We start from the raw sequence: 13,584 nt of genomic DNA, 5'->3' as shown, positions 1-13,584 counted from the left end.
GGGAAGTTCAGTAGCATTTCAGCACTGACTCCGCTCTCACGACCTCTAGCACATCCTCACGCCACCGACCCGAGCTCGTCCTCGCTTCACTCTGAAGTCAAACGCTTGTCTCACACTGACCAGTATGCAACGTTCATTCCTTCTTTACCGGGTCTCTCTTATTACAAACCAACTGCTACGCGTGAGCCCAGGATGGACGTTTTTTTTTTGAGCTGGAACACCTTGCATTCCGATTTCCAGATGCAACGTAGGGTGGACGTACCAGTGTGGCAAAGCTCGATCACGGCCGTCAGTCCAGTCCTAGTCTTTTCGTGGTGAAACGGTACGAGGCGTACGACATGTTGGCTTCGGCCCAGCTATGGTGGATGAGCTCCGCCTTGGGCTCGTCCCCGGTAGCGCCGAGCGCGACGTGCAGCGGGTAGAAATGCTCCGGCGACGGGTGCGCCGTCTTGGCGTGCGGCGCCTCCTCCTGGTAGCGGTTCACGTCGTCGTACCTGGCGGCCATGACAAGCAGGAGAAGGAGAAGAACTGTCACGATCACGAGGCGATCGCTTTGCAAGTCCGTCGTGGCCGTGGTCACCACTCACCAGCTCAGCATTACCTCCCGGCGAGAAGCGAGTCCCTGAGCCAGGCGTCGAAGTCGGAGGCCCACTGCGGCACCGGCTCGTCGTCGCGCCCCATCTTGCCGAGGTTGTGCGTCGCGCTGCCGGAGCCGAGGACGAGGACGCCTTCGCCCCTGAGGGGCGCCAGCGCCTTGCCGAGGTTATAGTGGTAGGTGCCGTCGCGGTGGGTCTGCACGGAGAGCGGGCACACCGGGATGGATGTTAGCCTCAGGGTACATGAACATGAGGGGCACCCACGCGCCATGGTCGAGCCCGCGGCCGTGGTCCTCGCTTACCGGCCCGAACCCGGCCTGCTCCAGGAGCTCTTTCGTTCTCTTGGCCAGATCAGGAGCGCCGGGCGCAGGATACTTCAGCTGGATGGTCCAACAGTTTATTCAGTTGGTTCAGCTGACATCCCATTCTGGCATCTTTCCTCTAGTACTACTCCATCCAATCCAATTCAGTCCTCGTTCCTCAGGACGACGTCCCAATGGAAGGAAAACGGGAGGGGTCGCGCGGGCGGACGGACCTGGTACATGGGCTCGGGGAAGCCGCCGAAGTCGTGGATGCTGGATGGTGTCGTTGTTGCCGGCTTGCCGCGGATGACGCTGACGGCCGGGGAGTCCGTCTCCCAGTGCGCCGACACCACCAGGATGGCGCGCGGCGGCTCCGGTCCCGCGACGGCCGCTGGCAGCCACGACCTGAAGAAGCTCTGCGCCGGGATCGTCTCGTCGATGGACAGCAAGGGCGAGCCGTGCGACAGGAAGAAGGTGTCCATGGCTGTCGGCGGGCGCCGTCGCTCCTCCCGGCCCCGGCGGCTTTGGCTCTGCCCGATCACCAGCAGTGACTTCGATCCCTTAATATGCACGCCGCGAGCTCGCAGTTGTTCGCCTCTTTTCTAGTCATCATGCTCGTGTTTCGCGTTGCCACGTCGGACGTGGATGTGACCTTTTCCGCCGTCTGTAGTCTATCGAGTGAGTGGGTTGGCTTGGCGTCCATGCAATTGTTTTTTCAAACAAGGTAAAAGGTTTGTCATTTCATTAATTAAGAGAGAAAAGTTTGAAACAATGCTTAACAAAGGGCAAGATTATAAAACCCAAATGTTTAGCGTCCGCAAGCACCCATAAACTAATTTTCTCTTTGATGTTACTAGTAAGTATGCACGTGCAATGCACGTCTCGTGAAGAAGACATGGTTTGTTCTATCCTAACCTCTCCCTCTAAGGGGATAAGGACGGCTATAGTTTGTCCCCTCTATTTGTCATTAAGATAGTCTCACCAAGTTTACGAACACCTAAATTTCTTACCAACGCCACATGTATAAATTTATTACTCTATTCCTCACACACACAACTCCATTTAAAGTAAAATCAGGCAACCAGGTATGCAGATGGCTAATGTCTTCATAGATGTGCTAGATGCGGCACTGAAAAATCTGGTCTTGCCATTGAAGATATTGAGAACATAAGCATTATCAGATTACAAAACAATGCGAGAAACAAGGACGTCCTCACAAGCCGGAGACTGATTATGCACCCTTGGACATCGGGTTCCACCATGTCGTGGCATCTCTAGATGTTTAGATGTTCAGATGTTCAGAGTGGCATCTCTTTGTGATTGTGATCACTAACATCAATCAGTTTTGGTCATTATTTTGCCAAAAAGGAGCAGCAACATTTACCTTTGCCCAGTTCTCCTCTAGTAGAGTGGCAATCTGCATCAGATGTACTTGCAATTTGTTTTTTACAGTTGTCAGGAGATTAAGTTGGTGCTTCAAAAATAAAAATAAAATAGCTGATTCGACTTCATCAGAAAGTAAGTACCAGTGCGTCCCAATAGGATTGACCAAGTGCCTTGGAGCTTAATTAATCTAGAATGGACAGTCAAGGTAATGGCCCTGAGGGTATGGTGCGAACATATTGGCCCATATGTTAATGAAGTAAAAGAATAATGTTCATATGAAGTAAGTATGTTAATGAACTTATGATATATATGAATTACCTTTACAGATAACTTCGAAACAACAACTCTCTGTTTTGAAACCATCTTCTCTGCCAAACAAAACACCAAAGTAGCTATGAAAAATAAAGATAGCTTAGAAACAGAAAATGGGTTAATCAATACTCTCATATTACTTGAGATATATTAGCATTTTTCAATATCCGAAATTAGAAACCATCGACGATTTAGTATGATTGACACATTTACCGGGGATGTGACCAATGTGTCATCTGTTCTCTGTTGTCCTGCAAGATTATTAAAAACAGAGAAATTGTTTGCATAGTGATCACTGAATTTCTGCTTAAAAATAATGGCTGAAAGTTTACTTTAAAATGCAATTCTCGAATGCAGCGAAAAATCGTTTCCTTTTTTCCAAGAACATGGAGGAGAACTCCTTGTATAAATATATAAAGAAGAGAACGGTACATCAACCTAATAAATGTCAACAAAAGAAGCAATGCCACAAAGTTTAAACTGTTGTGAAACAAAGGAAGACACGACCTGAAATCGAGTTATGACTTATAAGTAGCAGAACAAGATTTTGTATATATAAGTAAGCATGCATGTGCAATGCACGTCTCGTGAAGAAGGCATGATTTTGTATATATATGTCACATGCCAATATAATGTAGAAAATGCACTATGCATATTATAAATATCAATTCTAAAACCCGGAACTAATCAGAGCTCCAATTTTACCCATCATCCTACAATATCACCGAATGTTATAAGAGGGTTTGGACACAGAAAAACCAATGTAACTCTATTTCTCCACACAATTACTCTGACCATCACTTCTATATTCATGCAGCGTCCAAATATGTTGTCAAAGACAGCAATGTGAGAAATGGAAGCCAGGTCAACATAACAAACCTACTCATTTTGCATTGCCAAATAATTACCTGAACTTCGTCCTGCACTCCATCCATGCCGTAACTCGTTGCTTGAGCGTAGGGCGGTCCTCACATATAGTGGGATGGCGGTGGCTTCCAGATAGCCAAGTCCATGTCGTTCACTCGCCCTCCGCTCCGTTGGGTGGGGGTTGGGGAGGGGAGGGGAGGGGGGGGAGGTGACATGTTAACAATGAACTGAAACTGTGGAACAGAAGTAATAATCAATGAATCCATTGTGAACAAAAAATGGGACTCTAGTCCCAGACCAAACCGCAACAGTTTCAGCTTGGGATGTTGTTAAGTGGATTAATCTATGGTTAATAGAATTAAAATGGAGTGATTTTTTTCCCATAAATGCAATAAATCTTTGAACAAATAATCGATGATGGAGATGTAACACCCACGATGCGGCTATATCTCCCACGTGTCGAGGCACGACTTAGAGGCATAACCGCATTATGGTTTTGTCGCAAGAAGGGTCATCTTCACACAATCCCATGTAATGAACAAGAATGGGATAAAGAGTTGGCTTACAATCGCCACTTCACACAATACATAAATAAAATCATACATCATTCAAGATACACACATAGGTCCGACTACGGAACCAAAAGAAAAGAAGACAACCCAACTGCTAGATCCCTGATCGTCCCAACTGGGCCCCACTACTGATCAACATGGAAAGAAACGAACACAACGAACAAGATCTTCATCGAGCTCCCACTTGAGGTCACTTGCGTCACCTGCACCGGTATTATCGGCACCTGCAACTGTTTGGAAGTATCTGTGAGTCACGAGGACTCAGCAATCTCACACCCGCGAGATCAAGACTATTTAAGCTTATAGGAAAGGATGGTGTAATGAGGTGGAGCTGCAGCAGGCACTAAGCATATATGGTGGCTAACATACGCAAATAAGAGCGAGAAGAGGAGCAACGGAACGGTCGTCAACTAGTAATGATCAAGAAGTGATCTTGAACTCGATGTATTTTAATTAAGGTCAAGTGTCAAGTTCTCTACAACCGGACATTAACAAATTCCCATCTGCCACATAACCGCGGACACGGCTTTCGAAAGATACTACCCTGCAGGGGTGTCCCAACTTAGCCCATTATAAGCTCTCACGGTCAACAAAGGATATTCCTTCTCCCGGGAAGACCCGATCAGTCTCGGAATCCCGGTTTACAAGACATTTCGACAATGGTAAAACAAGACCAGCAAAGCCGCCCGATTTGCCGACAAATCCCGATAGGAGCTGCACATATCTCGTTCTCAGGGCACACCGGATAAGTCAAGCTACGAGTAAAACCAGACCTCGAGTTTCCCCGAGGTGGCCCCGCAGGCTGCTCGGTTCGGACCAACACTCGAAGGAGCACTGGCCCGGGGGGTCTAAAATAAAGATGACCCTTGAGTCTGCAGAACCCAAGGGAAAAGGGGATAGGTGGTAGCAAATGGTAAAACCAAGGTTGGGCCTTGCTGGAGGAGTTTTATTCAAAGCGAACTGTCAAGGGGGTCCCATAAATCACCCAACCGCGTAAGGAACGCAAAATCAAGGAACATAACACCGGTATGACGGAAACTAGGGCGGCAAGAGTGGAACAAAACACCAGGCATAAGGCCGAGCCTTCCACCCTTTACCAAGTATATAGATGCATTAATTAAATAAGAGATATTGTGATATTCCAAAATATCCATGTTCCAACATGGAACCAACTTCAACTTCACCTGCAACTAGCAACGCTATAAGAAGGGCTGAGCAAAAGCGGTAACTTAGCCAAACAACGGTTTGCTAGGAAAGGATGGTTAGAAGCTTGACATGGCAATTTGGGAGGCATGATATAGCAAGTGGTAGGTAGCGCGGCATAGCAATAGAGCGAACAACTAGCAAAGCAAAGATAGAAGTGATTTCGAGGGTATGGTCATCTTGCCTGAGATCCCGCAAGGAAGAAGAACGAGTCCATGAAGAAGACAAGCGGACGTGGTCGAACGAATCCTCACAACTCCGGAATGAAACCAAAGCTAACGAGAGAAGCAACCCGGAAAGAAACAAACAACATAGTAAACAACCACCACATACACATGTCATGATGCACAACCAAGTATGATGCATGTCCGGTTTAAAGAGGCATGGCATGGCGAGGTGCACAAACAATACTACAAATTAAATGGAGCTCAATATGCAACGAGTTGCATATTGACGAAACACCACATCAATTATTTAGTTCTCTCTCGTTTATGTACCCAACAATATTAAATGTTGGTTAACATGGCAAGAGGTGAAGCATAAGTAAACTAACTATTTAGACAAGCTTAAAATAAGGCCGGAACAACAAACAATAATTCCGGAAAAACCTCATATGCATATTTTGGAATTGGTACTGTTCTTCCTAAAACCTTATTTTATTGTTGTTAAACATGAAAATAAAGTGCAACATGTTAAACTTGGCATTTTTCTACCCCATTTACATATAAAGAACATTTAAATTGGAGTTACGGTTATTTAGTTATGAAATAAATCATTTTAACATATTGTTCGAGCAAATTTAATCAAACAACATTTTAAACAATTTTAACATGGGTGAAAGTGGCATATTATTAAACTACACAAAATTCTAAGCATTTTACATGTTTAAATCATTTTAATCCGATGCACGGTTTATTAGTTATTAAATGCATGAAGAAAAGGGGGTTTTCTGTAAAACTGTAAACTGCTGGATAATGTCTAAATTCGCAGCAGGAAAAAAACACATCGGGCTGAATTGAAAAGTGCACTGAGGCGGCTGGGCTGCTCACCATGGGCCAAGGCCCAGAATTGCGGTGAGGTGAGGCCGGAAGGGGGCGCTGGGCCTGGCGCTGGTCAACGCGCGCAGTTGGACGAAGCGGGCGAGGAGGCAGGGGCTTGTGTTCGTCCTCGTCTCCGTGAAGCAGTACGACGGCGGTGGACTTGTCGCGGGCTCCTGGCGACGGGGTCGGCGGGAAGCGGCCGGAACGGTCAGATCCGGTTCGCCTCAGCAGGGAACCCGGCGGATCTGGACGGCGGCGCGCATGGGACGGCAGCGGCAGAGCTTGGTGTCCAAGGCATGGTTCCTGCTCCTGGGCAGAGAAGAGAGAGAGAGAGAGACGCATGGGAAGGAAGGGAGAGACGGGGAGAAGAAGGCGACGGTCCTGGGGTCACCGATGGTGAGGCGGAGGCGCCGGTCGCCGGCTGCTGCTGCTACTCCTGCGAGGAGACTCGGGGAAAGCTCGGGCGCATGGGCAGAGGAGGAGCAGCGCAGGGGCTCGAGTTCTGCTGGGCGCGGTGGACGACGGGTGCGGGCGCAGGGAAGGTCCTAGGCACCGGATCCGGCAGCTGGGGAGCTCGCCGATGTGTGCGCCCATCCATGGCGTCGGGGAAGAGCTTGGGGCGGCGCCATGCCTCGATCTGTTGCAAGCAGAGAGAGAGGGAGGTGAGGAACGAGGGAAGAAGAGGAAGGGAGGAGGGAGATGGCAGGGGAAGAGGCCTGGACCATGCGGGCCAGTCACCGGCGGTGAGGCAAGGAGAGGCAGCACGGGCGCTGGAGGCGTGGACGAACGGCGGCGCGGGGAAGGGACTCCGGGCGAGCACCTGCTCGGGAGAGGATCGAGGAAGCCTCTCCTTTGGTGCTGGACACGCACGGGAGCCGGGAGGGGAGGCGGCTGCGAGCAGTGGTTGGCCTGGTGCTGAAAGCGAGGGGGGATTTTGGATCGAGGAGAGGGTGGCTAGTTCGGTGGATCTGGAGGATCCCGAGGAAGATGCTGAGTGGGTGGCGGCGCGGCTAGGGAGGATCCCTAGAAATTAGGGATTTGGTCTCGGGTTAGACTAGTATATATAGCGAGTGGGTTAGGCTAGGGGCCATCTCGTCCCTCCGATCATAATCGGGCTGTCGAGAATAAAATGCTAGAGCGACCAACAAGGAAAACGGTGATGTTTTATAGATGTTTGGGGATGATCCGGACCCAACGGTAACAACAGTCCGGTTCGGGTTCGGGGAAGTTTCGGACACGGGCGAGGGGTCGATGCTCTGCGCAAAGAGGGGTTAGGCGGTCATGGTCAAGAGGGAAGCGAAAACCCGATTGGTCTGGAACGGTCAACGCAGGCAAGGCGATCCAAGGGAAGGTGATGAAGGCAAAGGGAGAAACATCAACGACGAGCGAATGCAAGTTTTAAAACATGACGGCAACGAAGTGCCGATTCAATGCAAATAATGCGATGATGAATGCAACACACAAATAAAACACTTGCCGAACACGAAATATATGGAAGGCGTTTGGAGCGTCGGTCTTGGGACGTTACAGGAGATTCGGGATAAAAATGCAGTGGGGCTCAGCTGAAAAGTTGGGATTGCTATTAGAAAAAAGGAATATGACTAAATCAGTGCAGAACCAAGGACATAAATTATTGATCTATGAAAGTATCATCCATTAATGATTGTGCTCATTTTGGTTCACTGGAACATGGTAGAAGCTGCAACACATGACTGGAGATAATCCCAGTGTTTATACTTGCCTAGTAACATGGTTAATTTTGGTTCAGTGGATCATGGTAGAAGCTGCAACACATGACTGGGGATAATCCTAGTGTTTATACTTGTCTAGTAACATGGCATCTCGGTAGACAATACTTGGTAGGCACCAGATTGTTCTGGTCGGAGACGCCTCACGAATTGCTTCAGAACCAAAGGATGGTAACACTAATCAATCCATTGTCGATCCGGCTCACCAGCTGTCACCTGATACAACAGCTTCAATTTCAGTTACAGATGAGTAAAATTTAAACTGACAAACAAAAAGTACCATTTCTATTACAATTAGTGAAATTACCTAACCTGCAAATAGTAATTGGCATGCATTACCAATCACCTGGGAGCTTCATCAACCTGGAAATGGTAAATAGCAAAGCATTGCAGTGATCATGTGGTTCCCACCTTCTTCCACTGTCGCAAGATGCTTGGATCGCTGCCGTCGGCGTGGTTAACTCTGGCTCCTCCGAATCGTCTCGTCCTCTGCTCTGCGTCTTCAACTTGGGCTATGGCGTCCTCTCCTCTGCGTCTTGAACTCGAACTCCGGCTATGACGTCCTCTCCTCTGCAGCGTCCAGCGTCACGATTGCAGAGCCCGGCTGCTTCAGGCTCAACATCACACGATTCAACGGCTCCGTCGCCATCGACCACGGCATTTATGTTTGCTCCACCTAGAACTGGAGGCACGAAGCAGCCGGCCACGGTGCACTCGATGGCGAACGTGGGCTGGACGGGGTTCTTGATGGACTCGAGGGAGCCGAGCCGGTAGTAGGAGTGCAGCACGTAGAATCGCAGCACCGGGAGGGAGGCCGGCGAAGGCGTCGTCGATGGGGACGAAGATGGTGATGCCGGCGCGGCGCTCGTCGGCCTCGAAGTCATCCGCGACGCTGGAGGTCTCGAGCGCCATGTTGAACCCTGCGCGTCGGTGAGGACGTGGATGATGTTGTTCGCGGGGGACCGACGGCCGGACGCAGTGACCTCAAAGCCGGATGGGACGATGAGGCGAGCGGACCAGGACGGCGGAGCTGCCGCCACCGCCCGCCGCCGCGAGGTTCGACCCTTGTGAGGGGAGCGCGCCCGGTGGTCTGGAACCGATCGGGTAATCGATCATTGTGCTGATTTCCTTACTCGTCGAGGACGTGGGCCGTGGATGACGTTGAGGATGTCCCCGAGAACCCGCCTGTTTCCTCTCACACCGGGGCGGCCGGCGCCGGCGGCCTTCAGCTCCCCTGCCGTTCATGCGGCACCTGGACATCACCCAAAAGAAACATGATAAATATCAAGGAGTCGCTTGATTGACGCACGGACCGACAGGAAACTCGCTCGCATCATATGAACAAGAACAACCGCCCCTCCGGATGTGTGGCTCATCTCTGTTGGCCTCCGGTTGCGGAGCGGCCATCGGTGCTTGTTGTTTCGGCTCCTGAACGGAACATGGCGGAGCGGTGACCTCCGATTCCTCCGATCCAGGCGGCATCGCGTGGGCGTTGGAGAGCGAGAGGAGCGGAGGAGCGGTTGGTGATGGCTCCATACGCCGGCGTGCGTGCCTCCTGTGGGACGCTAGTGGTAGGGAGTTTTGGTAGGGGAGAAATTGGCATGCAGGGATTAGCGTGATTGATGCATGGGATTAGCGTGAGCCGGTGCGTGGAATTTTACTCCGCGGGTGGAGTGCGTTCAGTCATTCTAAATTGATACGTACACATTTGACTCGGGATTAAATTAATCATAACCATTAGGTTTTATTCAGTGAGTTTAATCTAACGGTGCTAATCAACCTGGATACATCTGTTGTGTGGCTTTAAGAAAGAATTAGTTTGATTGTTTAATAGTAGTATAGATATAGATGCATCAAGACAGGACGTCCCAGTGTTACGGAAGACCCTTGTGTCGCGCTCCTTCCAAAGCTCCAAGGAGATCAACATTAGCATGGATGATATGGCCTTCCTCGGTTGTCCTCTGGCTTGGACCCGTCACTCATTGACGCTAACCATCATGCTCCATTCCCAGGTTGGACCTCTAGGAAGCCAAGCCAGTCCACAATGCAACACCAAACCCTCACCGAGAAACGGCAGTGACAGAGTACATGTGTCAAAATCTCTTGGGCTTGCTTACAACGAGGACAAAGGCTGCGGTTGGGCCATCCTCGGCGCTCAAACCTATCCGCAGTCCAAACTTTGTTTTGCATCACAAGCCACGCAAAAGAGTTTGCATTTCGGAGGCGCCCAAACTTTCCAGACGGCAGCGTACAAGGTCGAAGTGGTGTGCCCCTCAAACTAAGCTTTGTAGGCCGAGGACGCGGAATACATACCATCCGAGGTGAGCTTCAGTATCGTGTCAGGGACGTCCGGGACTAACTGTACGGAGCTAAGCTTCTCCCGAAGAGAGGCAAATTGTTTTATGTGCGCAAGCATGAGGCCCTGTTGGGTGTTGATCTGGCTCACCCAGAAGTTTTTATGCAAGGCCATTTGAACCAAGGAGTTTCTCTTCTTGGAGCACTAAAAAATCTTGGGGGCAATATCTTTGGGACTCAGGCGCATTCAGCCAAGAAGACTCCTAGAAAAGGGCCTTCGCACCATTGCCAATGAAGACGATCGTGGCAGCAGCAAAAAGGTCTTTGTCACGCTCATTGAAAGGCAAACCAAACCTAGCCCATGTCATTGACACTTCGACGTGGATGACGCACCCCTCGCTTAAAGATTGGTGGTGCAACATGCCGAGCAACAACATTTCAAATAGAAAGGTGATGTCATCTCTTCCATGCTATCTGTTGGACTATTTAGAGCCATGCGGCTTGGGTTATTGCAGGCGTGAAAACATTGGGTCAATTGATGCTGAGAGGGTAACACATTTTTTACAATCGTTGTTGCGTGTAAAACAAACTCTATTCTTCTTCTTAATTAATGGATGGGGCAAATGTTTTGTCTCCCTTTCAAAAAATATATATGATCTGGTGGCCTGTTCAGAGTTTGTTGGGTTGGCCTTTGGAGTAGCCACGGTCTGGTTGCTGGTCATGTCCTGGGACTCGTGGGATTGTGCAAGTAGTGACATAACAAAGCCACTAAAAGGAATAGAATCAATATAACCTTAAATCAAGGTAAACATAGCATCACAAACTGGCATGTCTCAACTACTGAAACTCTAAGGGTGCATCTCAAATGGTCTGACCTTTATAAGGGGAAAAATAACAAGGGACTACAAGTCAAACCATTACAGGAAGAGTGACAAATGCCTGACGTAAATTAACCCGAGGATCCTAACATTTCAAAATCTAACACATCTTAACAAGGCAAAAAAGTTACAGCTGCTTGCTGGCTACAAAATTCAAACACTAGGTATGCTTCCTCTTCTTGGTCTTTGGCCAACTAGAGGCATGTTTCCTCAATCTGCCAAGTATCTTCCTCTCACTCACACGCAACACCAGAGAATGGTAAATGCTCCTTTCGCCGACGGGAGAGCATGCTCGGAGCTTCTCCTCGTCATCTTTTAGAGTGCTGGAACCATAGAGGCTCTCCCTAATGTCAGCAATGGATGCAAGTGCAGAGCCAATGCCCTCACTCTGCAGTAGCTTCTTCACATCAGGCAGTTTTTCGACCCCATTTTTGGCGGGTCTTGTTACTTTGACAACCTTAGCAAAACTGTCGATGGTATCCTGCTCATCGTCCTGGTCATCATCACCAACCAGATCCTCAGATACACAGACCAACTTGTCATAAACTTCAGGCTCCAAGAAGATGATGTAAAGGAGGATTAGAAGTTCAAGCTGGGGCTCTCCATCATATGAGATCTCAAAGTACTCGGCATCTTCGCTGGTGCAGCCTGAATAGCCTAGCATATGCCATAATGATACCCTTGCTTTTGCATATCGATGGGAGTACTTGGATGAGCACCACTTAGTGACCAGTGTTAAGTCGATGTTGACAATGTCATAGGGGTTGTCAAGTTCTGTAAAACCATACCGATGAAGCAAAGCAGCATTTCCCATGGTACCATATGTATTATAAACCTAGAGTCCAAAGAGAGAAGAAAAGAAGTTGCATTATTAGTATGATATTGTTTCATCGCAACAGAGAGCAATGATTGCATTGATACTCGAACCTAATGGAGACCCAAAACAACAAAATAGAGCAATCACTTGACCGCAAAATCAATGGCAAGTTACCAGCTGTGCATTACCTCATCCCCTGGATTGGCTTCTCTCACAATAATCATTTCCAAATCTTCATCATTAGATCCTTCACCTAAGTACAAAAATAATCATGAGCAAAACTCTCCATCAATCAATTACAAGTTTTTACAAGTTATAATGTGCATGTCAATGAAACTAACCTGAAGGATTGGCGGTGGAATTTTCAACAGTTGACTGTTCATCAGCAGAAGCATTGCTTTGATCATCGCCATCTTCTTCTTCAACTAATTCTACATTGTTTTGATCATCGTCACCTTCTTCATGTAAGTCCGTATTGCTTTGATCATCACCATCTTCTTCCTCATCAGAGTCTGAGGCGTCTGACTTAGTGAAGTGAACATGTTCGCCATCAGTCTTGTGATTAAAACTGAAGCAAATACAGTGAAGGGCACATATCCATGTTAATATTTACACCACTACTATGTAACTAATGCAACATTTGCAACATTAGCAGGTAAAATGAATAAATTACATAGGTAGATTGTAGCTTACAGGTCAGCCAGGGGAACCATTCCAGAACCATGATATTTATCTATACGGAAGGACCTTGATGAAAGAAGACTTTTAGCCGCAAAATATTTCTCCAGGCTAAGATCATCTGGCTTGACCCCCAATTCTCCAGAAGAAATGAGTGGCTCAATACATTCTTTCCAATCCTCACAAAGGAATTCCCTGTCTTGCTTCACTGTCTGCCTAGAAATTTGTCATTTTTAGAGAAATCTCTATGCTTGGACAAGACTGATATGGAACATGGTACAATAAATTTGGCTGGTAAGATTTCATAGTATGGTGGACTACATCATTAGACACTGTCCAATTAGCTCACGGGACAAATAATTTGAGCAAACAAGCCACAGTTTCAGGCAACTCAAATTAACCAAACTAGTGCAAGATAGTATATCATAGAGGAATCCACTCCATAAACGCAAAATTCACAGAATTTACTGCATTGCAACATCAACCACGGACTAAGATACATACGCACCGCGACCTACTACAGGAGAAGGTTTCACCTTATCGAGCTCGGTGCCGGCGAGGAGGCGCGCGGCCTCGTCCTCGGGCCAGACGAGCGGCACGGGCTCGCAGTCCGGGATCAGGCGGAGGTAGTCGTGCCACGGCGAGTCGGCGCCCCGCGCGCGCTCGTACATGACGGCGACGGCGAGAGCGAGGGTGCCGCCGAGCTGCGCGTCCTTGATGGCCGCCGCGGCCCCGGACGTGCGCGGCGTCAGGCACGCGCGGCGCGGGATGGTGGCAACGACGTCGCCCTCCCGGAGCGCGGCGAGCGCGCGCACGTAGACGCCGCCGGCCTCGCTGGCGTCGAGGCGGAGCGCGTCGCTGCAGACGACGCCGTGCTCCCGCATCCAGCT

At 48.9% G+C, this 13,584-nt stretch overlaps 1 protein-coding gene and 1 pseudogene across 1 annotated transcript; both read right to left on the bottom strand.

Annotated features, from left to right (window-relative positions):
• Positions 1-289: 289 nt before the first annotated feature.
• On the bottom strand, positions 290-1,380 carry LOC123076432 (extradiol ring-cleavage dioxygenase-like; annotated as a pseudogene).
• A 9,796-nt stretch (positions 1,381-11,176) lies between these two features.
• Positions 11,177-13,584, bottom strand: LOC123075174 (ribosomal lysine N-methyltransferase 3; the record flags this gene model as incomplete). The annotated part of the gene is given in 5 exon segments (XM_044497841.1): positions 11,177-12,034; positions 12,205-12,269; positions 12,358-12,584; positions 12,710-12,906; positions 13,231-13,584. Coding segments are annotated over 5 exon segments (1,518 nt in total), but the record flags the coding sequence as incomplete, so codon positions are not given.

This window comes from Triticum aestivum, chromosome 3D (genome assembly GCF_018294505.1).
Source record: "Triticum aestivum cultivar Chinese Spring chromosome 3D, IWGSC CS RefSeq v2.1, whole genome shotgun sequence".
Taxonomy (NCBI): Eukaryota; Viridiplantae; Streptophyta; class Magnoliopsida; order Poales; family Poaceae; genus Triticum; species Triticum aestivum.
This window is presented reverse-complemented; position numbering and strand designations above follow the sequence as displayed.